At 41.2% G+C, this 27,972-nt stretch overlaps 1 protein-coding gene across 3 annotated transcripts; it reads left to right on the top strand.

The window, feature by feature from the left end:
* The first annotated feature begins 99 nt into the window (after positions 1–99).
* Positions 100–27,079, top strand: LOC140069854 (cholesterol 24-hydroxylase-like). 3 transcript variants are annotated; one of them, XM_072116043.1, is made up of 15 exons: positions 100–428; positions 2,157–2,234; positions 2,389–2,470; positions 6,588–6,658; positions 9,596–9,682; positions 12,443–12,581; positions 13,559–13,669; positions 15,270–15,426; positions 16,643–16,705; positions 19,301–19,373; positions 19,671–19,755; positions 21,440–21,550; positions 24,605–24,693; positions 24,885–24,951; positions 25,034–27,079. In XM_072116043.1, exons 1-15 carry the CDS (start codon positions 292–294, stop codon positions 25,199–25,201), a joined length of 1,518 nt encoding a protein of 505 aa, XP_071972144.1. In that variant the 5' UTR covers positions 100–291; the 3' UTR covers positions 25,202–27,079. The 3 variants fall into 3 exon arrangements, with proteins under 3 accessions (XP_071972144.1, XP_071972145.1, XP_071972146.1); XM_072116044.1 differs by lacking the exon at positions 100–428 and adding an exon at positions 1,438–1,535; XM_072116045.1 differs by lacking the exon at positions 100–428 and adding an exon at positions 1,544–1,635.
* The last annotated feature ends 893 nt before the right edge of the window (positions 27,080–27,972 follow it).

Below are 27,972 nucleotides of genomic sequence, written 5' to 3'. Positions count from 1 at the left end.
TAGAATACTTTAAAGTGATGAACTTGCGCTGTATTGGAGTAAATCAATGACATACACACAGAGCTCAGTGTAATGTGTGGGCAGGGCCTGCAGTCTTGGCGAGCCTCATTCTTCTCTAGGATCGGTTTAGTACAGGCAGTACTAGAGGGTGGAAATTGTGGGAAAGAATTACTTGCACAACCACATATTATGTCCAGACCAGCCCGGCTGGATAATATTTTGTAACAGGCAGCCTATGCGCACAGATAGTTAGTGTCCTTCTGCTAGTAGCAAGGTTACTATTTAGTGACTATGGAGCTTCTGGGCCTCATTTACTGGGTTCTTATACTATTACTGACCTTAGTTGTCGGCTGTTTCCTCCTGTACTGTGGATATATCCATTACCAACATATGAAGTATGATCACATCCCTGGACCCCCCAGAGACAGGTAAGGAATCTTTATATAAAGTATCTGTGTGCGGTAATAAAGGCTTCAACAAGAACCGTATGTATAGAGAATGCAATGTTTTCTTATTTCTCTGTGCTGCTGAAGGAGCATGCTATCAGTTTATTTTAGAATAAATGGACACTAATCCATTAAGGCACCTTCTTATTGATAAAACTAAAAGCCTTTAAATTTGGAAATACTCAATTTTATGACAAATTTACTAGTGCTCATTGCGTGAGGTTATGTGCTCTTAGTACCATCAATAGAGACAGTGCCATATACGTGGTTTAAGAGTTAGGGGGTTCCTTCTGTCAGGCTGTGTTCACACACTGAGAAGGTGGAGTCTTTCCTGATGTAAACAACGCAAAACACGTGATTCTTCTTCCGGATTTCAAGCAGCTCAGTGAGAAACTCCTCTCGGCTGCACTTGAACGCAGCCACCAGCATCAGAAGTCCCACATATATTATCGTGGGATAGCAAGGTCACATGTGCACAATCGTGTTCTGTTCTTGGGCTTCAAACAACAGATACGTGGGCAAACATGGACACGAAAAGGGCCTGCTCTGAATTTTACAGAATTGTGGCGCAAACTCTGACTGAGCCCATTAGGTGCACATTTTTTCTATCTTGTCGGACACAGTGCAGCTGAGACACAAAACCGGCGCAGACACTTTTATAAATACATGTGCACGCAGTTTGCGCGTTAGTTTCAGTGTAAAAACAGACAGAAAACTGGCGCAAATGCTTTAATAAATGTGGGGCAATGTGTCAAGATTATATTAACAATGTGATAATGCCACATTTACTTAGATATGACGTGAATAAAATGTAAACATGCATTTACAATGTGTTAACCCCTTCCGCACCACAATGTACACTAATGTCTTGGGGCTGCAGGGGGTGTATGGAGAGAGCTCATGGGCTGAGCTCTCTCCATACACAACGGGTGTCAGCTGTATAACAGTAACTGTATAACAGTAACTGCTGCGGTCAGGGCTTGCATTGATCATGACAGTTAACCTGTTAAGTGCTGTGGTTGAATCCCACAGTGGCCCCTAACAAAGATACCGCTGGGCCGACCAGCGCCCCCATGGCATCATTAGAAGGTGCAAATCAGTTGCCATGGATGCCTACAGTCTCATAGAGACTTAAAGGCCTGCCATGGACACTGATCTCCTATAGCCTGTCAATGGCAGGCTATTAGAGGTCAGCAGTAAAATTACTATATATTGCAATACAATGTATTTTCTTGGCGATACCTGTGTGTATCATGTTTATGATTTTTACTGTTTATTTTTTTTTAGATGTGTTCTAGGGAAAAGGGGGGTGGAGCTATGGGCCCCTGGTGGTCTTCCTAAAAGCAGATGTAATAATCTATTACTGGTAATGTCAGAGGTTTATGATGGTACAGCAGATGATTTTCAGTGTAGAAGCCTTAATGGTGAAAGAAGCCATAACCTGAGAAATGGTGGCATACCAGCATCTTCAAGCATCACCTTTTCTTATATTAGATCTCCATACCTGGTCAAGAGGAATCTGTATAAATATCTATGCAGGTTTTATATGTTTTTAATGTGAAAGTACAGAGCACTTTTCCTTTCTTATTAGATCTGTTATAAAAATGGAATCGAGACATAAGGGACCCATGTAATTCCATAATGGTAGGCAAAATTAGCTAGAAATATTAGTTAAATTTCTTTGCTATATCTTTACTTCTTTCTTTGCAGCTTTTTCTTCGGACATTCATCTAGAATTATGGAATTAATAAGAAAAGACCAACTTGTATATGACTTGTTTTTGGAGTGGTAAGTTATAAATGTTGACTATAAGGAATATGTGCAATTGGTTAATCTGTATTGTATTGCTGTTCATTGCAGATTTAGAGAAAATAAAAAAAATACCATATTTGGCCATTTTTGCTAACATCTTTTGATGTTCATTAATTATTTTTTATTCTAGGGTTGAGAAGTATGGCCCGGTTGTAAGAATTAATGCTTTACATGAGGTAGAAATTTTGACAGTGAGTCCAGACTCAGTAAAGGTAAGAAAGTTCCATTCTATTGTTGTGGCGTATAATGAAACCCTGCCATTGGGAAGATTAAACCGTGCTGTGCTGGCATACAAAAATACGCTGAACCTTGCCTAAAAACCAATGACTATTCAGGCCTGAAGAGACCTGAATGTTCGCAAACTTCAATGTTTCTGCCCCACGCCTGTGCACTTCATATAGCCTTCATATAGAACATTCAGGCCTCTTGAATCCCCAATTGCTTGCTGGTTTTTACACAAAACTACATCAGGTCCATTCTGCTGGCATCTGTGCCCCCTTCACACCCCCTCCATCTACCGTACACATGCCGCAAGAAATGGTTATTATTTCATTGCTTCTACACCAGAAAACTGGCGTAGAAGCACTGATAAATCTACCCTTATATATTTCACTTATAAATCAAAATTATCAGTTTTAACACTGGAAAAACATATAGAGATACAGGCAGTTCCTGGGTTACGTACAGTAGGTGTTCTTAAGTAAGAGGACCGCTTGTATAAGATACATACATGGATAAATCAAGTCCAAGCAATGTAAGAATTGCACCAATCACCAGCTTTCTGCATCTTAAAGGGGTTATCCGGGTGTTAAAAAAAAAAAAAAGGGCCGGGCTGGGGTGGGCTAGTTAAACATAATAAACTGTACTTACATCATCCAGTGCTGCCGATGTTCCGGATGGCCGGAAGCTCCCATCCGACACCATCTCCCAGCGCTTACAAGGCTGAGAGATAGGGACGGATGGGAGGAGCCGGTCACATCGTGGACCGGAAGCTCCCTGTGCGCGGCTTCTGTGCCCCTGTAAACAAACGGGCACGGATCAAACGGACCGTGGCGTGGGACATCGGCAGCGCAGGAGGGGGTAAGTACATGTTTATTATGTTTAACTAGCCCACCCCAGGCCGGCCCTCAGTATTTTTTAACACCCGGATAATCCCTTTAATCAGGGAATGCTCCAAGATGCCTATACATGTCTATCCACACATACCAAAAAGTCCGAGTTATAGAACCACTTCATCTTTATATTCCAAAAAGGATTGGCTATAAGCTTTGGGTGTTATATCTTATGTGTACTGTGTTGTAACTTGATAAAATCACTAATAAATGGACACGTTTACACCACTAAGCTATTAGCCCCCTCAGGATATTTCATACCCTACCTTTCTAGAATTCCATATTTTATGTGAAATCTCACACGTTTACCTATTAAAAAAAAATCTCCCCCAAAGTTATGTGAAAATGAGGTGAGTCACTTTTAGAAGGGGCTGGAGATGGTGTGTCACTACGGACATACATATCTTGGGTTCTACAGTACCTAGAGCCATGCCTTTGTCGTATTCAAGTTATGCATCTTGTCTTTCATTTAGCATCACACTTGTGGGTCCATGAGATAAAGCTATGGCCAGGAAATGTCTGTATATCTGGTTCTGTAGCTCACCTGATACCATCTAATTAATTAATATGACACCAAACTATGGTTCTTGGTACTAAATAACTGAAGATAGTGGCACCTGAAGTGACTGTACCTCTCCTGGCAGTAAAGTGACCCTTTTCAAAAAGACTTTATATGTCTTTTGACATGATTTTTTTTTATGGCAAATGGGGTGGGATTTCACATAAAAGAAGGAATTCTGTAAAGCACATTTCATACCCTACCTAAGGGAATTCAGGATAAATTCTCGTCACAGTTAAAAAGGACCTGTCAAGAGGTAGGAAATGCTGAATCACATACTACTTTTGATAGTGCGGTATACTTTTGCAGTTTTAATATATATATATATATATATCCCCTGGAGGTTTAGATGTGAATTTGCTTATACTAGGGAAGTGGTGGTAATATTTTAAATTCTTTTGGGTCTGTCTCCTGTGTGCTGTATGCAGATAAAAGGACAGCGGTCCCTTGGAGATTGGCTGGTATGATCCACTTCACATTAAAATATCTAAATAAATAATTCTTTATTTATATAGCGCCTACAGATTACGCTGCGGTGCACAAAGCATGGCAAATCAGTCCCTATCCCCATGGGGCTCTCAATCTAAACAACCTACCAGTATGTTTTGAAGTGTGGGAGTAAACCGGAGTACTCAGAGGAAACCCACGCAAACACGGAGAGAACATACAAACTCTTTGCAAATGTTGACCTTGGAGTGATTAGAACCCAGGACCCCAGTGCTGCAAGGCAAAAGTGCTACCCACTTGCTTCACTCAGTTCGCTCTGGATCAGTTCACACTTGTGTCCTCCATTCAATTTCCCCATTGACTTTAAAGTATGGCAGGTTACCTTCCGTTATGTTTCCATTATTAAACGTGCAAAAACTATGCAGGCTGCTACTCTATTTGATAATGGAAGGTCTAACAGAACCTGCTAACTGCAGGTATGAACTGAGCCTAACAGTGGACAGATTAAAAAAAAAAAAAAAACGCATACATATATCAGTAGGACTGTGGCAATCCATTGAGGTGTGCATTCAGCAGGCTTGTACAACTTTTTTAAAATGCAAAAAACATGAAATGTAAGTATTACAAAAACAAATTGAGTAAAAAAAGTTGATATGTTGACATCATTGTGCATCTATGGTTGGAATATATGGATAAAACTAAGCTACATATATATTGTCAGGATGTGGGTTGCTGGAAGGTTGGCAATGACACAGACTCCAAGGGGAAGGCCCCTTCCACACTTGAGAGTGTGAAACGCAGAACTCGCATCACACTCGCATCTAGTGTTGCCTGGATCTCCCGGCCAGAACGCTGCAACCCAAAACTGAACTCATGTCAGTTTAGTTCCGGTTTGCAGTGTTCGGGCTGGGAGATCCAGGCAGCACTTGCTGCGAGTGTGATGCGAGTTCTGCGCATCACACTCTCAAGTGTGGAAGGGGCTTAACAGTACAAAATGTAGAGTTTTATTCACTCCAACAAAGTACATGCAGCACCCGAGCGAATCTTAAAACCTGCCTGTCTGGGATTTAACTCCTTAGTGACACGACCTGAAAAGGCTCTAGTGACCGGGCATTTTTAGTAACCCCCGGTTAAAGGGCCATAATTTTTTTTGCATGCTACCTTAAAAAAATTTTGTAGCGTTTTTTCGGGACACATAGAGCTATCCCCATTTATATTTGGGGTTAAAAGTGGAAAAAGGCCTTTTTTGTAATTTATAATCCTTTTTTTTTAAATTTCAAATCAACTCAAAATGAACATTATTAATGAATTCCCTATTTTGTTTCGGTTGTTTTGATAATATGTATAGTTCCGGGCAAAAGGGGCGATTATGGCGATGCTTTTTGTTGTGTAACGGATTTTTGTTTATTATATAGGGAAATATCATTGTATTTTTATGAATATTTATTAATATTTTTTGGGTGTGTTTTTACTTTATAAGAGCCTCAGTTACCGGGGAAATGACCATCTGTCACTGGGATTGTGATCGGAGCTGGACTGGGTCTAATCCGCTATGAGGAGCAGAGAAAGGAGTAGCGGTAATGAATCGCATCTCCCTTCTCACTAGGGTTTCCGGGAGTCTCAAACACCCGGACGCCGGGTCCTGCACCCGTCTACAGTCATCGGGCGGTCCCAGACGAGTTAACTAATTAGAAATGTTGCCGCATCTATAATATAGATTTAAGTTCCCCAGGATAGTCCACATGGGGTGGACTGGAGGGGATGGGAATGGCCAGTTCCACCACCAGCCTACCAGCCATTCCAATGGCTGTATATGTACAGTGTGTGTGTGTGTAATAAATATATATATATTACAGAACACATATATATTTATACATGTATATATAACACGCATGTGCTTTAGCACCAATAAATAATAAGGAAGTCAACCACATTAAAACAAGTCTACCCACTGGTACCTCTTCTCACGGCATAATGTACAGTTCTAAACAATACTTCCATGGCACAAGCAAACAGTCATTCCATATACGACCTAATTACTAGCACCGTACAATACGTATATGGTTGGTGTATGATGGCTAAACAGCAGTAGCAATTCTATATAGAACCGTATCTATTTTACACTAAATGACACACTATACTGCACCATAGTCGGAGAGCAGGAGGTATTTAGATACTTCCCTTTACTGACACTTTTTTTTTTTATTTTAGGAAATTTTGATGTCTCCAAAATACAAAAAGGATTGGTATTACGACCGTCTATTTACTATTTTTGGAGTACGGTAACTGACATATTTTTCCCAGATTGGGATTGCTTGCATTTATTTTCCATGTGAAATGTTAACATGAGTTATATGAGAATTCCTTAAATTGTGAGAATTTTCTAGTTTTTCATTTAGCATAAATGAAAGAAATTATAACTCTTTATTTATATAGCGCCATCATATTCCCCAGCACTTTACATGAAATAGGGATCATATTTATAGCAACATCAAAGAATCAGTTTATGGGACTATAGTTGGAAAATTGGGACTGATGGCATTCCTAGCAAACAAAGGGTGGGGATTATCCTAATGTTTTCAGTGCATGCCTAATAAATTGTCAATACAGGCAGTCCCCGGGTTACATACAAGATAGGTTCTGTAGCTTTGTTCTTTAGTTGAATTTTTATGTACGGTAAGTCAAAACTGTATATTTTATAATTTTAACCCCAACCAAAGATTTTGTGGTCTCTGTGACAATTCGATTTTAAAAATGTTGGTTTTTCATAAGAACCTGGGTTAACAATAAAGCTTAATTGCAAACACCTTTGATATATATTATAGCTGTTTATTATAGCCTAAGGCTAAAGTACAGTAAATTACCAACATCCAGAGGTCCGTATGTAACTAGGGGTCGTATGTAAGTCGGGTGTTCTTAAGTAGGGGATGGCCTGTACCATGAATGGCCCTTAAAGAGGACCTGTCAACCCCCAAAAATCCCCCCACCTAATCCTGTCCCCAGCCCCTTTATATTTATTAAATTTTTATTAAAATTTATGTGTGCAAAGTTTGTTTTAATCAATCTGACTTCGTACTAAATAAGAGGTCGGATCCACGTATTCTGTCTCCTGGCAGCCGGCCGTATTCATTAGGGGGCCGGCTGACACACCCCCTCCACACCCCTGTCAGTCAGGGACCTGTAAGAATCGCCAGCAGCAGCGCATACATTGCGCAATCGCTGCCAGCTCTATGCGATGCGGACACATAGGGGCTTATTCACAGCGCCTGTTGAATGTTCGGCCGGTGCGGCCGGCACTGTGCTTATTCACAGCACTGGCGGAACATTCAACTGGCGCTGTGAATAAGCCCCTCTACGGACACATCGCAGAGAGACGGCAGCGATAGACAATACATGCGCTGCTGCCAGCGATTCTTACAGGTCCCTGACTGACAGGGGCGTGGAGGGGGGGTGTCGGCCGGCCCCCTCATGAATACGGCCGACTGTAAGGGGACAGAATATGAGGATCCGACCTCCTATTTAGTAAGAGGTCGGACCGATTAAAACAAACTTTGCAAACATAAATTTTAATAATAATTGAACAAATATAAAATGGCTGTGGACAGGATTAGGGGGGACATATTTGGTTGGGGTATGTTTGGGGGGTGACAGGTCCTCTTTAAAGGAACACTACAGTCACAGCTCATTTATTGAGTTATACTTTGTGCATGGCCTGAAGGGAGGAGCATGACTCTAGATTCTACAAATCTAATGTAAAATGAGTCACACTTCCTTCTTCCGACCCTGCACATTGCATTATTCAATTAATTCGCTTTCACTGGAGTGTTCTTTAACCCTTTTGCAGGACCCTACAACAGTGCAGTTACAAGACAAATGCAAATCTCCCACTTTGAATTAACAGAGGCTAGGACAGCATAAAAACTGTTCCTACAATACTCGACGTACACTTGGCACTGTTAAATGGGTATTCCCTTTTCAGCAAATTAATGTTATTGTTTATATGATGAAAAATTTTACAATTTTATACATTCTGTATTAATATCTCATGGTTGGTTTTCTAGATCTCTGCTTGCTGTCATTCTATAAAAATCTTCATTGTTTACTTCCAGTGGAGAGAAATCTGACCATGGTCACACAGGTGCACGGCTCGTTAGTATCGTAGAGAGTAATCAGAGCTGTGTGATATAACAAGCCGTGCTCCTGTGTGACCATGGTCAGATTTCTGTCCACTGGAAGTAAACAATGAAGCTTTCCATAGAATGACAGCAAGCAGAAATCCCTGAGGAATTGATACAGAAAGTATATTGGAAGATTGTATAACTTTTAAATACTCAATAACATTTATTTTCTGAAATAGGAATACCCCTTTAAGTTTTAAGGTAAAGGGGTATGGAGAACCACAAGTTTCAGCAAGCCAAATTCAGTACCAAGAATGTACTTTAAGAAGTATATCAACATACAGTACATGCCAAAAGTTACAATTAGAAGTATACATAAACATCCAAATCAGAAGTCCAGAAGAAAGCCAAAAGGTCTAAACAGAAATTAATTCAGCACTTGAGTCAGGTATAAAAAAGAAATACAGATTGTGAGCCCTCATGGGCAGGGTCCTCCTTCCGCTTGTCTCCTGGTCACTTTGGTCTTGTATTTATACTTGCATTTGTTCTCTTAATGTGAACCCCTTACTGACTGTACAGCACCATGGAATTAATGGTGCTCTATAAATAATAATAAAATTCTACTAACCTAAAGAAAATACACCATGTATTGTATGTATGCTTGGAAAATGACCTGCTGCATGTGTGTGTGTGAATATGTGCATTATATATGCTGTATATCTGTGCATATGATGCATTGGTGTATATAATACTGTATGTATGTTTATATGTTGTGTATATACATACACCACACATACAGGAAGATAGGTTATAGCTTACTTGGAATATAAGCAGTAAAACATTGTATCTCCAGTCACTGTTAACTTAACTGGGGCAATAAAAACACGCCCAGTACTAAAGTTCAGCACAGATAGGTATTGGGTAAGGGGTTTACAGTTCAGAGTTGCAGGCGTCCTACCTTCATGTTTCTGTAATGATTAATGCAGCAAATAGCACTAGCTTCCAGGGGGGTGAAGATCATTTCTACATTAAATGTCATTTCAGTACATTATATTGATATCATAATAATAATAATAATATATTAACTGTTATAATTCTCAGATTTATGGGAAAAGGTTTGATAACAAATCGAGATCATGAACAGTGGTACATGCAGAGGAGGCTTATGGACCCAGCATTCAGTAGAACGTAAGTTCCAGCATAAAGGATACTGTATAGTCTTCATACTATATTTAGGTTTGCTCTTAATTTTGATTTGTATGTAAGTCGGAACAGGTATATTTTATCATTGTAGATCCAGCCCAAAAATTGTTTTTTCCAGTCACAATTGGATTTTCATAATTTTTGTGCTGTGATAGGAACAAGGATTATCAATAAAGCTTCATTACAGACACATTACAGTTGATCACCAAAGCCTGGGACTAGCGTAAAGTACAGATAGCTTCACCAGAGGTCACAGTGGGTAGAGGGGTTTGTCTTTAACTAGGGGTCGTCTGTAAGTCGGGTCCTTAAGTCGAGGACTGTTTGTACATATAACTAAACCCTTATTCCATCGATAGAACAGAAACACTAAGGCTGACATATAGGGGAACATTTACTTACCCGGTCCTGTCGCGATCCAGCGGCGCGTTCTCCGACGAGGATTCGGGTCTTCCGGCGAATCACTAATGTAGTGCGCCCGATGACCACCAGGTGTCGCTGCTGCACTGAAGTTCGCCAGAGTTCACCTTCCGTTGCTGGGTGCAGGTAAGCGCGTGTCAAGCGACACATTTTTTTCTTTTTAAATTCCTCGGCTGAATCCATCAGGTTTTCCGACGGCCAGGCCCCCTGATTTCCGTTGCGTGCATGCCGGCGCCGACGCGCCACAATCCAATCGTGTGCGCCAAAAACCCGGAGCAATTCGGCTCAAATCGGAAAAATTCTGGAAACCTAATGAAAAAACCGATTCGGGCCCTTAGTAAATGAGCCCCATAATGTACGCCACTTTTCTGGAAAATGGTGCTATGATGTTGCTATAGAAAGAGCAGTATTTTTTACAGTTCGGCAACTAACCAACCAATGTCCACCTTACAGGTGTGTGCATGTGTATTGACCTATCTTCACTGGGGAATTTATTTTGGATGTGTACTAGCAATTGTTTCTACAACCAGCCATCGTTTTTTTTCTATGGGCTCATGCTGTTGTTTCCACGACCCGTTATGAGCCGACTGTCCGTGTGCAGGTAGACTTAGTTTGCTAGGGGTCTGTGTGTGCCTGGGGCTTTTTGGCTGTGGAAATTAGTCATACATTTGACTTTTCAGTTCAATGCTAATTAAAAAGGACCATTCATCACATCTACGGGCTCCAATTCATTGCATCCTTTGATGGACTCGTCTCCACTAATCCAGAAGTAGTTAGAATTCTTTATGTAGCCCCTCTGTTAGCACACAATAATGTTTGTTGGTTTCACAGCACAATGGGGCACATTTACATACCCGGTCACTGGAGTTCACAGAAAGTGCATTGTCTCACTATAATGCACCATGCAGCGATTCACTAGGATTGTGCGCCTGAAATCATGAATGTGTCGCTTCTCCGCTCAGGTCCGACAGAGTTCACCTTCTGTTTAGTGGTGCATCTTAGGTCTAGGGCTTGCAACACAATTTAAAAGTTAAATAGTTCGAATCAGTCGGACAGTACGACAGCACGGCCCCTAATTTGTGCCGCATGGAAGCGAGCGCAACTGCGCCAAAAATGGGTTGCTTGCACCACAATCCCAGTGCACACACTTCTTAAATATCTGTGCAAGCCATTTTAGCCCCAAAAAAGGTGCACAGTCCGACAAAAGTGTGTGTGCGACCCTTAGTAAATGTGCCCCAAGAAGCTTAGTATGCTCTCTTCTGTGAGGTAGGTGGGGCCAAGCTGTCCTCTCCGACCCAGAGCTGCCCATTTGATGGTAATGGTAGGGGCGGGATAAAAAGCAATTCCTCCAGAATCAATTAAGCAGCAGCTATTAAAGTTTTTTTTTTTTTTTTAATATGTAAGATCCCAACTAACAGTATTATACAGTAACAGTGTTCTCCAGCCATTGTTTCATATCTGTGCCCATTCGGGCTTCCGCTCCATCAGTTCATAATGTACGGCTGAGGATGCACTGATAAGTGTGATTTTGTTACATTCTGTCCTTGGTCACTGCTTGGTTACTCGTTTACTTCTTTTATGTTTGTGTCTATCTCCTGTGGATCAAGCTTTGGGTTACAGTTAACTGAGATGGACAGCTGATCAGACATTTGGTCCAATCATCTTCTGAACTGGGACTCTCACATCTCATGAAAGGTTCACCTGTGCTTGCTATAAGTCTTATTTAGAGCTTACTGGTGATAATCTTGCTATCTGTATTTTAGATTCTTTGACCACTTGCCTGTTTTCTGGCCATCCATTTTACCTATCAATTACCGTATGTACTGCATTGTCCTTGGTTTTAACCTGTATTTGTTGACTATTCTACTATGTTTGTATTGTCCAGTCTTTGTCTCTGTGTTTGTACTTTGGTGCAGGATGGGAATGTCGACCAGTTGTCATGTACCTCTTAAAGTAGGCTTGGCAATTAGGTAGGAATAGCCAGTTAGGGGGTTAGCCTTAGGGCTCACTGTTCTTGTCTGTCCTTTCAGTCCATCTAAGTCGTTCCCTCACTGCATTATACATTACATGCTGGTATTATCCACCAATTGTATGCTGGTGTTATCTGGTTGCTGTATAGTGGTGTTCACAGTCTGGTTACTTTATGGAAATGTTATTCTATAATAGGATGGTGATATTATTTGATGGGGTCTTGTTAACTGTGTGACCTTATTATTTAGTCAATGGGGGACATTCATTAGCATTTGTGTAAAATAAGGTGCAAAGCATTGATTCAAGACAGTCAGACAAAAGCTTCATGATAAATCAAATTTATTGTTGTATTTCCAGATACTTGAAAGGATTAATGGGAACCTTCAATGAGAAAGCAGAGGAGCTGATGGAGAAACTGGAAGAAAAAGCAGATGGAAAATGTCATGTGGGAATGCACGGCATGATCTGCAAAGTTACCCTGGATGTGATCTCAAAGGTAATCCTAAACTAAACTTCTATATTAATAGGGCTCTATGTATGTCCAAATGCAATGCCATATGGCAGAATAAAAAACTGGGATTCTATTATTGGTGGATCAACCTCAAACCCATCTGCCAGGCCTTCTTTTGAGTAAGGGGTTACTACCCTGGGAATTTCATCTATTGTATGGTATATGATCAGCCGAATATATGTGAGTGGATCCAAGAGCACGGACCCATCTTTTATGAAACTCATTTTATTGTAACAATGCCATACATACGTTGACAGTAGATTATTGAGCATTTGGTATTATACAGTTAGCCGCAAGATCTATACAACAGGCTAAGCAGGCCCACGCAGAGGATCAACGTTTCAGAACCATGAATGAACTCTATTGGATGTGGGATATTGTACAAATATTGCAGAGTGTACAGATTGTAAACCAAACAAAATCAATGAGAAAAAAGAACGGAACAAAAATAGCAAAAGATCCATCTTGGCGCCAGTTGTAGAAATCCCTCCCATAGCATCCCACCTGTGCAGCCACATTTCATCTGTTCAATTGGACCCAAGGGTTAAGAAAAACCTCGAATGGGCATAGGTGGTTTGAGGTATAGGCGGTTAGATCAGATGTGCACCACCAGTCCCAAATCTTGTGGAACTTTTCTGGGTGCTTCCTATTCTTATACACCACTTTTGGGATTATGTTCTTAACAAGGCCCTTCCAAGAAGAGGGTCGACATTAAGAAGATCTTGACATATTTGGGCCATATTTCCTCATGTAATAGTGCAAAGAGGCGTACCTCCGGTCGTAGCGTGACTACCTCTGACCAGAATGATGGTAGCACTAGACATTCCCATATCATGTGCCAAAATGCAGCAGGGGAATGAGCACAGATCAATCTTTATCAAATAAAAAGATAATTAGTAGGCGGAAACTTCATTTTATGGTCCCGGATGACATGAAATATAACAAGGCTTTGTCTTGTCTAGGTTGCCTTTGGAATGGAGCTGAACTCCTTGGAAGATGATCAGACACCATTCCCACAGGCCATAGCTTTCGTTTTAAAGGCAATGGCTGAGATGAGAGATCCTTTTATCATGGTATGGACTATATATCTAATGTTTTTTTAATGTTTAATCAATTCCTATTCATATATAAAGGGCTTATACTTCTTTAAAAGGTTTCCTCAAGTTTATAAGTGATGCCCTATCCACAGAGTAAGGGATAACAAGGTGATCGGTGAGGGTCAAACTGTGAGAACCCCCATCGATCACAAGAAAGGAGACCCTGCGATCCGGAGAACAGGGGTTTCCATTGTCACTAATGGGTGGAGCAGCAGGACGAGCATGTATTCTGCTTCTCCATTTACTGACTATGTGAGTGATGGCGATACTGGGGCAGATTTACATACCCGGTCCATTCGTGATCCAGTGGCGCGTTCTCTGCGGTGGATTCGGGTCCGGCCGGGATTCATCAAGGTAGTTCCTCCGACGTCTACCAAGTGGCGCTGCTGTGCTGAAAAGCATCTGAACGCACTCAAGTTCACCGGGCCGGACCAAGTGAAGGTAAGCGCGTCCCAAGCGACACTTTTATTGTTTTAAATGCGGCGGTTTTTCCGAATCCGTCGGGTTTTCGCTCGGCCACGCCCCCCGATTTCCGTTGCGTGCATGTCGGCGCCGATGCGCCACAATCCGATCGAGTGCGCTAAAATCCCGGGGCAATACAGGGAAAATCGGCGCAAATCGGAAATATTCGGGTAACACGTCGGGAAAACGCGAATCGGGCCCTTAGTAAATGACCCCCACTGTTAACAGCCTTCAACAATCTCTGGCACTCCCACAGAATACAAATAAAGAACCCTCTGGATTACACAGGGATGATGGTAAATAACACAAAAAATATTTCCATGTTGTGTTCCCTCCGTTTCATTTCTACAAATAAAAGTTTAAAGGAAATCTACAAGTAATAAACACCTACATAAACTCACCTGTCCTCCTGTTGATCCTGATCCCAAGACTTGTCTTTGCTAATCTTGACACACCAGGATCACCTGGAAAAAAAGATTTATAAATAGCAACCCAGAAAGATGTCCTGCACTCCAGGTTTTCAATTATACACACCCCCTGCGTGACATCACCTCCCTCTCCAAAATGGGAGCGGGAGGCATCTATCATGCCTCTAGCTTGACCTTACCTCCCTCTCCCAGCATGGACTTAAATAATAAGCAGCCCGTAGCCCCAGACTATTTTCTAAGTGATTCCGTTTTTTTTTCTTTTTGTGAGAGGTAGATTTGGATAGACTGTGTATCTTTTAAAGTGTTTTTTTCAGGAAAAAATATTGATAATCTATCCATAGAATAGGGCATCAATAGGTTGTGGGGGTAAAACACTAAGAACCCCCATCGATCAGGTCTTCTCAGCAGCTGATAATCAGAGCTCTGCTTTCTATTTCGCTCTCTTGTGGCTCTCTCTCTCTCTATGACATTGCACATCTATGCATCACATAGAGCCATGTAATGCATCTTTGTTCCTGCAATGGTGTTGGGACCTAAGATACATTAAATGTGATTGCTGAGGGCTCTGTACTAACAATAACTTTCTCTTTTCTTGGAGACGTTAATACAAAGTTGGATTTTAAAAAATCAGGCAATCATTTGTTATTGCGTATTACATGCTATTTACATGCTGCTTTTACTACTAGTACTCATGGAAAATGAGGGGTTTTGTAAAAAAAGCCCAGGAAAGTGCCATATTTCTTCGGAATACAGGAAGAGAATTAATTGAGAGACGGAAAAAAGCTATTCAGAATGGAGAAGAGATTCCAGATGATATCCTGACACAGATACTCAAAGCGGCAGGTAATGCTAACAAGTGGAAATACAGGCTTACAACTAGCATGTAGAGAATGATAAAAAAAATTATTCTATTGTGTAAATCCAAATTTTTTTTAACTTTTTTACTGAGGGCATACAGGTGCATGGAGACCAGGTTCTAAAAAGACTTTAAAAGGAACCTGTCTGCTGCTTTTTGGGCATAAAACAAACAACATGATGCGTTAGACCTAAAGTATGATCCAACCAAACCCTTATTAAAATCTTCAGTTTGCCTTTTCTGCAAATTTGGATTTTTTAAAATAATTTATTTATCAACCATTTATTGTTAGCAAAAAAATAGAACACAAGGTACTGCCTGACGTAAAATTGCCTTATAACTGTGCAGACTATAGTTAATGGGAACCCCAGGCCCAGCCAAATCTTCACCCCTCCCAGTGCACTTAGCTGAGGGTAGTGTTTCTGCACGTACAAGCCATGGTGAAAGTTTCAGCACATTGTAACAGCATGTGCATCTGCTGAACAGAGGGGCTCTGGTTAAACCCAAAAGATACTCATTGGTATAATAACAGTTGATTTTAGAAGGACTGAGACTATGGATAACAAGTAAAAGAAGATGACATTGTTTATTGCTTGATTTTGATGGTAGATTTTAAATTTGTAACCCCAAGCACTTCTCAAGTCCTAGGTGTTCATACAGCCCATTGTTTTATTTAATTTAGAGCTTGGGGGAGATGATTGGGTGTGTAGTTATCCTGGAATGTTGAAGAAATTGGGGAAGGAAGGAAGGAAGGAAGGACGAGAATTCCTCAATCCTATTGAGCTACTATATAATAAGCTTTTCGGAGAGGAGACCCGTATGATTCCTGACAATTTACATAAATAAATACAAAGTAGTAGGAGGCTTTAATAACTTTCCAAAATAACTCCATGGGCTCCATGCATTGGATTGTGCTTCTTACTAATACTTGTGGGATAAAATGGTTTAGTCACAACCAAAAACTGATCCCCAAACGCTAAAGCGCAGATTAGATTGTTGGGTTCACGCTGTGGGTTGGCCAAAGCACTTTTTGAATACAAAGGCTAAATAACTTAAAGGGGAAGTGCAGCAAAACAGGAAACACAAGACAACTAAACACAACTTACAGGGATGTTTAGGCATTTCCGTTTTCTTTTATTTCTTGATAAGACTGATTTTTGTGCTGAAAGAGGCAAAGTTTAACATAATATTCTCTCTACACAGATCTGGAGGGAGGCTGTGATACTGAAGGTTTACTGGATAACTTTGTCACATTTTTTATAGCAGGTTGGTAACCATTTTAATTAACCATTATCAGTTGAGTCACCGCAGCTGCAGCCATGGTCTCTCGTAGTATTCTGCTTTATCTTCCTGGTAACCAACAGACTGCATTCAATCGTTACATATACATTGCCATGATTAAGAGCACGTAGTGCTCCAAACGCATAGGCTCAGTTTCTACTGTACTCCTTGATATTTAAAAATTAAGAAATAAAGAATCGCCTTGTTTTGAAGAAGTGCCGCAGTTTTCTGTTACCATGGATTGTGTTTACTTTGTTTCACAATGTTTTTATTAGTTTTAAACTTTTTTTTTGAAGGGGTACAGAAATAAAAAAGGGGATGAAGGGGAGATGCACAATAAAAGCCAGTAAGAGCCTTTAACATAGTATCTCTCAGACCCTGCTTGGTCTGGTAATTCCACATGTTACAAATTATAGACCCTTTGGGTCTGCTATAAGTTCTTTAAAACAAATTATCTCCAATATATGACAGGAGGGAAGGGTAAACACAAATAGGAAAGGAATATCGGGTGGGGAAGGGGGTCCTGTTTGGATGAGAAATTGTCTATCTATATTAAACTCTTGATTGATATGTAATCCACATCTGCCATGTTTCATTAAACAGTGTCACTTTATCATGTACTGTACAATAAAGCTTATCATTAACCATTATCCACATTAGTTTGTTTTTTATCAGTTCCAGGGGAACCATGGCCTTTTTCCAAGAGGCTGCAATCGCAATCTTAGCTGCTAGAAAGAAAAAGGATAGAAATCTCCTCATGGGAGCAGATATATCTGGGATCCTTTCGTTGAGTAAAGCTTGACTGGGGGATAATGTCAGGTTTATCAAGGTTATCGAGTATAACATGTTATAAATACGCCTCCAATATCTACGGATTTTTGGACACTCCCACCACACATGGAAGTGAGTGCCCCTAGCACCACAGCCTCTGAAACACAGGGGAGAGTAAGCAGGGGCAGCTTGCGCAATACGTACTGGGACTAAATACCACCTAAGTAGTACTTTATAATTCGCTTCAACAAGTGCCATATTAATAGAAATTTTCGCCGTATTTTCTGCCATGTCCTGCCATTCCCGTAAAGAAAAGGATTTATTTAAGTCAGGATTGTGTTTACTTTGAATTAACATAGAGTTAACGTTGCGTCTACATCGCAAAGGCAGGTTTCCTTTGTAAGAGGTTATTATTTGCAGACCATCTAATTTAGTATTCAGATGGTTATGGAACCATTATACAACCTAATCAGTTTGGATTTTAGCTACTCTGAGGTGCTATCTAAGTGACCCTATTGGTTTTTACCTTTTAAGTCTTAGGGTGTATTCACATGAATGTATGAGGGATGTATATCTTGGTGGCCGGATATATGTCACCCATAGGTGGCTACGGCACCTGGGCTCTGTACGGTAAGCACCACGAGTGGGTACTGTACCGCGTTGTGGCCACAAAAAAGATAGAGCATGCTCCGTATGAACGGCCGTGCAGCATTATTTTCTATGGAAAGGGGTGAACAGCACTCGCCTCTCCTCATCTCCAGCGTGGCTGACTTGTGCCTGTCCATAGCTGGGTGGGCATACATCCATGTGAGTATGCCCTTGGAATCTGGAGTTTACTGCGTCAGGGTCCCCAAGTTGCTGTCCCTGGGAGTAGTCCCTGTATACAGTAGGTGGCAGCTGACAATGATAAAGAGATGTTGGTTCAAAGTACTAGGCTCAGGATCAGACAGCGTCAAGGAATAGTCAAGTTAGGGCAGTGATGGCAAACCTTTTGGAGACCGAGTGCCCAAACTACAACCAAAATCCACTTATTTACCGTGAAGTGCCAACATGGCATTCTGGCGGTAACTTATTGCTACCAGTGCTTCAACATCTTTCAATTGTATCAGCCCCCTGAGGCCACCAATACAGTTGAAAGAAAGAGGGCAAATTCAGCTCATCATTGTAGCTTCTTTCCAGGGTCTCTCTGTACAGGAAGAATTGTGGGTCCAGCAGGAGGACCTTCAAAGTTTTTCTGTCAAAATGTTCTCATTTTTCCTGCAATTTTACATAGTCAATGAAGTGTTGCTTTAAATAGCGCTGATGGGAGCATTTCTTAAATTGCCTGGGAGGATGGAAGAATCTGTTGATTTTGTCCTGTTTGGTGAACTCTGTCTTGGGGTGATGGCCTGAGTGCCCACAGAAAGGGTTCTGAGTGCCACCTCTGGCACCCGTGCCATAGGTTCGCCACCACTGAGTTAGGGTTCTATCAGAGTCAATGATAAGACCATTAACCAGGGCAGGCAGAAAAGGTTTTAAGATCAAGAAAGATCTAGAATGCTAAAAACCTAGAACCTTTGGTAACTTCTATTTGGATGAGGAGAGAGGAGGATCATAGATAGCCTCAAGTAAGGTAACCAGCCCTGAAGTGGAAACAGAGTTTGTGCACTTGTTTACTGGAGCACCAACTGAGTCACAGTATTTTAGATGAATTGATTTATAAAATTAAAAGCACTAGTTTCCAAAATTATCCATATGCTAATAGGTAAAATAGCCTAGGGGTATTCATTACATCTGTCTTTTGTGGATTTTTTTCTGTTCGTTCTTTAGGACAAGAAACAACAGCCAATCAGTTAGCGTTTACTCTCATGGAACTGATACGGCATCCAGATATACTGGAAAAGTGAGTCATGCCATTACTATAAGACTATATTCTCCTACCTGTAACTCTTGGATCTTGTATATGCATGTGGTTCCCCAGTTGGTGGAAGCTGTAGATACTACAGGGAGAATTTATTGCAGCTTCTACACCAGTTTTCTGATATAGAAGCAGTAAAATAATCAGAAATTCTTTGCGATTATTATGTGACTGCCCCACCTGGGAGGGTGACGTGTGCTCTGCTACTCTGCCAGAGATTCCAAGTGCAGTTTGATGTTGATTTTTTTTTTTTGGCTAATTTTCCTTATGTTAACCCTGTAGGGTCCAGTCTGAAGTGGATGAGGTTATTGGTGCCAAAAGAGACCTTGAATATGATGATCTTGGGAAATTACAATATCTGTCCCAGGTACAACAGGTTTATTTTGTGTTTAGGTATTTGAGGCAACATGCAAAACCTGATGTACGACTTCGTTCACACTGATGGCTGTGGTCTATTAAAGAAGCCATGATGGTGTGTTGTTTTACAGCAACTCTTAGGGTGCTGTCACACAGGGCGTTCTTGGACCGTTTTTAAACAGACTGAAAACGTACGCAATTTTAAACGGATGTGTTTTTGTATGTTTTCCATGTGTTTGGCTGGTTTTAATGTGTTTCACAGCTCCCTACACTTCTAGAAATGAAGATAAACATGTTCAAACCAGCCAAAGGCAAGGTAAATATACAAAACTGCATGAGGTTTCAGTCCATTTAAAAACGGTTCAAGAACACCCTGTGTGGTAGCACCCTTATACCTGAATGATTTATTAAGATTGAGTTTGTTAATATAATATACTGTAATATCATTATTTAGGGTACTGTCCTATTGTTCTCTCATTAATCTAGTTCTAGGTCTCTTTCATATTGTGCAATCATGATGTACTCAAATAAATTCACTTTCCTCTGATAAGTCGGGAAAGATTCCTGGAAACGGGATACACCTTTTCTATGATACAAAGCTCTAAATTGTCCCCTGCTTAGACAAAAAGGGCTTATTTTTTATTGTCTTCGAAGAGGACCTGTCAGGGTGATTTGAGACTAAACCACCAACAGGTTCTTATGATTTAGTGTTCCAAATCACCCTTTAGCTAACTCCTCTTATACTTACCTTGGTCCGGATCTCCCCATGTCTGTGCAGTTTCACAGTGAAGTTGGTGTACTGCACCACTACTACACTATGGCACTACTACACTACGGCACTACTACACTACGGCACTACCACACTATGGCACTACTACACTACGGCACTTGCGCAATGTAGCCGGAGTGTACTGCTCTGGCTTCATTCAATTCCTGCACATGTCCAGGGAGTGGAGCATGGGTCTCATGGGCCTCAACAGACCCACCACAAGGTAAGTATAAATGTAATTTTTTTAATAGGGGACACAAAGGGATTAGCAAAATGGTGATTTGGGACACTAAACCACCGGTCCATGAGGACCTGTGGGTGGGTTAATGTCCCAAATAGCCATGACAGGTCCACTTTAAAGAAATTCAACCACCAAAATCCATCATCATAATCCAGAGACACTTACTGTAATTATAGATCCATTCACTGTAACAGTGGTAATCTTCTGTTATCTTTTATCCCCGAACTCCTTCCTTCTAAAATCAACTTTTACTATTATGCTAATGATGGGCGTTACCATAGCCCCTCAGTGATGCAAATTCACAGGCTGTTACAATGAGCAGAACATGTCTCAACCTCCCCATACTCTCTCTCTCCCTCTGCCTTTGTAATCAAGCAGCAGCAGGAAGTTCAGGTGGAGAAGATACCTGCTCTACTCATTGTAACAGCTTGTAAAGCTAGAGCACTGTCGGCTCTGGAAACAGCCATCAGAGCCCTTCAGGAGGGTCATTAACATAATTGTAAATTGATTTCAGAAGCATGGAGGCCATGGATAACAAATATAAGAAGATTACCCGAGTAATGGGGCATAGGGATGGGTGGACGTTCCAGGTGTCCAAAAGCTATTGAAAAGATTATGTAGGAAGGCTAGTTTGCAGAATATACCCTTTGTTTTTTTTAGTCATAAATTTATTCTATCTTTTAGGTTCTTAAGGAGTCTTTGCGACTATACCCTCCAGGTCCGGGTACTACAAGAGCAATTGAGGAAGAAATAACCATTGAAGGAGTGAAGATTCCACCTAAAGTATCGTTGATGGTAAATAGCTTAGTATAATGGAGGCCATTTTCCATTTTTTTACTCCCTGCATTCCAAAAGCCACATTATTATTATTAATTATTATTTTAGTTTACAGAATTATATGAGGGCTTGTTTTTTGTGGTACAATAAAATGTACATGTGCTAGAAAGCCAAAATTAAATTCCCAATTTGGTGAAATTGAAAGAAATGCATCATCATTGCCCTATGGGTTTTGTTTTAATGGCTTTTACTGTGCTGTCATGTTTTAATATTTTTTTAACATTTTTAATAATGTTAAGCCTGTATGGAATTAGTTGAGCCTTCTCCATACAAGAAATTTTTCAGCTGTCATCAATGGGGAGCGTTTTTTGAGTGGTGTGTGCGGATGCTGATCATTTGCCATGACAGCCGCCCTCAGTGCAGTATACAATTATATGACAGTATATTCTTTAAGAGATCAGACCACCCTGATTCAAGCACCCCTGAGAACCTAGGGGAAAAAAAGTAAAAATAAAAATACTTTCTGGGAAACACACTTAAAACACCAAAATCATCACTCTAGTCTTAAAATTCCCCCTGCTTACACTCCAGTATTCGTATCCACTAGGAGGCACTGTAGACCAGGTCTGAGCTGGTGGAGCTTCTGTAGTAAATCTGGCAGGCCAGGTGTTCACACCACCCCGTTCCTCAAATTGGCGTGAGGGTTGGAGGAGCCAGAAAACTGGCGGAGAAAACATAATAAATCTCCCCCTATGTGTTTGCATTGCATTTTTAAAACACATCTGTGGTTTGACGATAATTAATAATGATACATTTTGTCTGATGCATTAACAGTGTGTCATTTTAGCATGACCTTAAAATAGCAGTATGTAGTAGTAGTAGGTGGTTCCCCATAATCATATTTTACTAGTGGGCCTTAGGCCCCCCCAGTCTGACCAGTAGGAGGAGACGGTGTAACAGACTGTTAAATCAGATCACTGAGTGGCTAAAGTGAAAGTTGGTTTTAGAAAGGAGGCCATGGATAAAAAATATAAGAAGATTACTGCAGTTATTGCCTGGATATATGAGTAAGTGGCCCTGGTTTATCATGCCTGATTTTCATGGTAGATTTCCTTTAAAGGACACCTGTAATCAGGTCTCTGTTACTAGTCCTGTCACTACTACCTGCGGGAGCAGCTCACAAGGATCCCATCCCAGGCTTTATCTAGTTATTTCATACATTATTCATTGTAAAATCATCTATTTTTTATCATGTTAATGAGGCTGGTCACATGGTCAGAGGCAGTGATGTCACCCCTGTTCCCCCTCCCCTCTCCTCCCCCTGCTCATGTCTGTGTGTAATGTATAGTAAAGCATGGCTAGTGTGTGTCCTGCATCTGCTGACATGCTGCATCCTCCTAATATACAGGTGAGAGACACAGACATCAGCTACACATGAATCTGACATGTTCTGCTGTAACATGGCTGCCTAGAGCTGCTGTATCTCTCCTATACACACACAGGCTGCAGGGGGCGTGGCCACCAGCAAGCACATGGAGCCATCACATCATTATACAACCTCACATTATTACACAGGCTGTCAGTCAAGCACTGGGGGTGTGGCTGTGCCTCCCACTCATGAATAGAGTGGACAGCTTGAATATGCTAATGCTTCATTGGACATTTCACAGGACATTTGCATACAGCTTTAGGACCTCATTGCTTAGGTTTACAGGCATGTAGAGGGACAATAAAGGGATAGAGGCAATGCTCTCTAATGGCAGTTTATGAAAATATATTTAGTTTAGGGGGGTTATTTTGCATGACGGGTTCTCTTTAAGTGGTGCCACTTGAAAGTACAATTTGTTTAGCAGAAAACAAGCATTTTATTTATATAGCACACACAGATTACGCAGCGCTGCACAGAACTTGCCAAATCAGCCCCTGTCCCGATGAGGCTCACAATCTAATCAACCTAGCAGTATGTTTTGGAGTGTGGGAGGAAACCGGAGAGAAAACGCAAACACGGAGAGAACATACAAACTCTTTGCAGATGTTTACCTGGAACCTTTATACAGTGTAGTAAGAAAGTAAAACCCTAAAACTGGAAAAAAAAAAACTAGACAGTGAAGCACCAGAGATACACAAACTCTGGGGGTGGAGACAGGGAGAACCATCTTCACTTCTCAGTACGCATTACAGAGGGAGAGAGTTCACCGCACAACCCTGCTGTTGTGAGCTGACATACCTTCTTTATGACAGGTTCCCTTTAATATTTTATAGTTACAAAAATGGGGAAAAGGCTGCTATTCTGATACATTTATATTTTGTTGTTTTTAGGCCCCCTAGGGCAGTGATGGCAAACCTTTTAAACACTGAGTGCCCAAACTATAACCAAAACCCACGTATTTTTTTGCAAAATGGCAATGCAGCAATTTAAGCAGTAACTTATTACTCCCTGCTCTTTCACGGGTTTAAATTGTGTAGGCACCTGAGGACACCAATACAGTAGAAAGAAGGAGAAGAAGTTTGGATTATCATTGTAGCTTCCTTCTGGGGTCCTGGGCTGTCTGGGACTGCAAGAAGCCTTGATTCCTGTTTGGCAAACTCTACCCTGGGGTGATGGCAAGGGTGCCCATTTAGAGGGCTCTGAGTGCCACCTCTGGCACCCGTGCCATAGGTTTGCCACCACTGCCCTAGGGTGATTGAACCCTAGGGGTATCTGATCACTCATACAATATAGTACAGTACTACTATATTGCAGAACAATGTGAAAATAATTCTTCTTTATCACAGGAAATAACAGGGATTGGTCTCCCAACTGTCAAGGCAATCGACTGGACCACCCCTCCCTGGCTTTTCGGGGTGTAATTGGCAGCCAAATGGCAGAGCCCATGCACTGCCACTGTTCAGGTGTCACATCCTCTAACCGGTTAAAAGCAGTTCTGTTAAAAGTGGTGGGCAGTCTCAGTGAGCTGAAGTTGCAGCTTATGTAATTGAGAGATATGTGTAATTGAGGCATAGAATGTTCGCTATTCCTCTTTTTCTTTATTTATTTCCACATATTCTTTTATCCTTTGATTTTCTCTCCAGTTTAACACATACGTCATGGGAAGGATGGCAAAGTTTTTTCCAGACCCTCTTGTCTTCAATCCAGACCGGTTCCACCCAGATGCCCCTAAGTAAATATTGCTTGTTTTTTAGATATCTTCATTTCTGGTTTATTAAAATAGTTGTATGATATAGAAATTGTCTACCTACAAAGAGCATCTCACTACTTGGAGGACCCAACGAGGCAATTTAATGCATAGACAACATGTAGGGGTAGATTTATCTACCTATATTTCAATAAATTTGCTTTTCACACACACAGGCCTTATTACTCATACTTCCCATTTGCTTTGGGGCCACGAACTTGCATCGGTCAAGTCTTTGCACAGGTGAGTACTGAAAGCCTATGGTAGATAAGAAGGTGGAAAGAGTGACAAGCTGAATAATTTTGCCTATTCTCTTTGTATTCAGATGGAGGCAAAGGTGGTCATGGCCAAGCTCATGCAGAGATTTGAGTTTGAGCTAGTGGAAGGACAGAGCTTTGCCATTATGGACTCCGGCACCCTGCGACCCATGGATGGTGTGATCTGCAGGCTGAGACCCAGGACCAACTCAGGAAAAGCCAAGAAAGTTGACTAGTTGTGCATAATACAAATACAACAATTTCCCTGTGAAAGAACATACTCATGGGTGTTCTGTCATGGCTGTATATGTTACCTCATAGGGAACAACAAAAGTTGCATCACAATATAGGTTCATACTTGACTACAAAGCCAATGTTGTTGTTGCAGGTTTTATACCTGTTCCTACCCATAACAAATAATATTAGTTATTACCGTATTTTTCAGACTATAAGGCGCACCGGATTATAAGACTCACCATCAATAAATTCCTGCTAAAACATCTAGGTTCATATATAAGACGCACTTGATATAAGGATGAATGACCAGCAGGTGGCAGACCTGTGCACAGTTCAAGGCAGCTGTTGTCTGTAAGCACTGTTCATATATAAGGCGCACTGGACTATAAGGCGCACCTTTGATTTCTGAGAAAATCAAAGGATTTTTTGTGCGCCTTATAGTCCGAAAAATACGGTAGTTATTTTGAGCCTAACGCAGGTGTGGTAGAACACACTCAACAGGTGTGTTTCTATTATAGTCTTTCTATTATACCTTACATCTATGTAGTCGCTGGAAAGACTTGCACCTGTTTTGTGTGTTCTACCACTTCTGGTGTTCCACCATACCACCCCTCCCTTCAGCTTAGCAGAGGATGACGTCAGCCGAAGGGAGGAAGGAATGAGGGAGATGCCAGAGAAATGGGCTGAGTCACACAGTGACTCGCATTAGTAACACAAGTCCCTTGTGACTCAATGCTCATTCTGCCTGTGTGCCATGTTGGCTTATATAGTTTATTTTCTGGGGATGTGAAGTATGCATTGATTTTAGCTAAAAACAGTGTCGGCACATGCTACTATATTGCTGTGGGAACCAAGGGTACCTGGGCTGAGAATTACTTGGCAACAACCGCCCAACCCCCCTACCTCCTCCGTTTTTCTTCTTTTTTCTTTTTTTTATTTCTGATTTCTGTCCATGTTTGAAGAAAGTTTTGTCAGCAGCTCAATTACAGACCTTTGTGTCTCTACCCTAAAGTCTGATCACATTCCCCTCCTTCTACTCACAACTTTCCATTTCAAACTCCACATTTTTTATTCTGTAGTCTGTAACAATGGAAACACAAGTCTGTATAGGTGCTTTTAACACCAAACAGTCGGGACTTGTATCCATTAGCAAAGTTGCCTTATTTTTAGACCGGAAACAATTGTGTACATAGTTTAAATAAAAAGGCAAAATGTGGTAATTAGTACTATGTTTTGTAAGGTGGGGAACAGAATTCTTAACAATGCAATTTTGGTTACCTAAATCTCGAAGAATTTGTTTTTTCTGCACTGCGTTATTTCAATTCTATATGAAGCAATTTGGGTATCAGGAGAGTTTAACAGGAGATTGGTTACAATTCCAAATATCAGCATATAAAAAATAGGTCATGCATGCTTTAAGCGGGAACTGAACCAAATATTGCTTCTTCTATTCTTCATGTTTAATCATGGTATAATAAAGTTAATATATAACAAGTGTCGCCAATCCAAGCAATAGTGACCTGTGTTAACCTTTATCATCTTGTGCCCTCTGCCTACCATGCAAATTCGTGTCCCTTGCAAATGATTTAGGGCTATTGCTGTAGAGTCAATAATTTTATTTTTTATTCTATCAAATCTATGGCTAAATAAAAGGCAATTATAAAATTCTGTTCTTTTGAGTCCAGTTTCATATATTTATTAATGTTTATTTGGGGCTGATCGATGGTGATATGAAATCCAGGTCCCGTATAGATCAGGGGTTCCTAACCATCCATCAAGGGGATGTTACACTTGCGCCATGGTAATTTTTCCACTAGTGGCCGCATTGTTCCATTCCTTGCTTTACGTAATAAAACTAAGTAGTAGTTGAAAAACTATATACACTGTGCAAAGTGTTTTTTTTTTTTACTTTTCTAAAGTAGGAGCTGTCATGACATAGATTGCCATTGTATACTGCCCAGGCTACCTTTACATGAATGTGTGTAGGCCTTGGAAAGGGGCCGGTATGGTGGCCTGATCCCACTGGCTGTTCACAATGCAGAGGACTGGAGTCCCTGTATTATACAGAAATATAATGCAAGGACTGTTACAGTGCTGGCAGATGGTTGCATTATATTTTGTACATGCACATTCTCTGCACTGTATAGAGCCCATGTGATTGGGCCAACATATGGGCCCATTCCCACGTGCTGCACAAGTTCGTGTGAAGGCAGCCTTATGCAGAACATTAAACTTAAAAATGACAGCAAACTTAAGTTTCTGTTGCTCCTTATCATTGAAGAGGGAATAGCAACAGCCTGGCAGGAGGGTAGTTGCGACTAGAAGCCTCTCCCTGTCAGGATCTATCTGGTGAGCCTGATCAATTCATCCAGAGGATAATGCGAAGAGAACTTGGTGTAATTGCAGCTGTAGATGCTGCCTGGAAAGGCACCAGTTTAATGGTGTGTGTAATTAGCCAATGATCTGTTTGCTATGTCAGCTGGAGTGTGATTGGAGAGGTGCTGACCAGGGAGTATAAAAACCCCTGCTGGGTGGAAGCACAGGGTCTTGGTCTGTCTCAGGGTTCAGTCCGAGTCTACAGAGAGACAGTGGGGCAGATTTACTTACCCGGTCCATTCGCGATCCAGCGACGCGTTCTCTGCGGGAGATTCGGGTCTTCCGGCGATTCACTAAGGTAGTTCCCCGATGTCCACCAGGTGTCGCTGCTGCACTGAAGTTCATTGGAGTGCACTGAAGTTCACCGTCCTACGCTGGGTGCAGGTAAGCGTGT

The sequence above is a fragment of the Engystomops pustulosus genome, chromosome 7 (assembly GCF_040894005.1).
Source record: "Engystomops pustulosus chromosome 7, aEngPut4.maternal, whole genome shotgun sequence".
NCBI lineage: Eukaryota > Metazoa > Chordata > Amphibia > Anura > Leptodactylidae > Engystomops > Engystomops pustulosus.
Note: the sequence above shows the minus strand (reverse complement) of the source record. Positions and strands in the feature narration are given on the sequence as shown.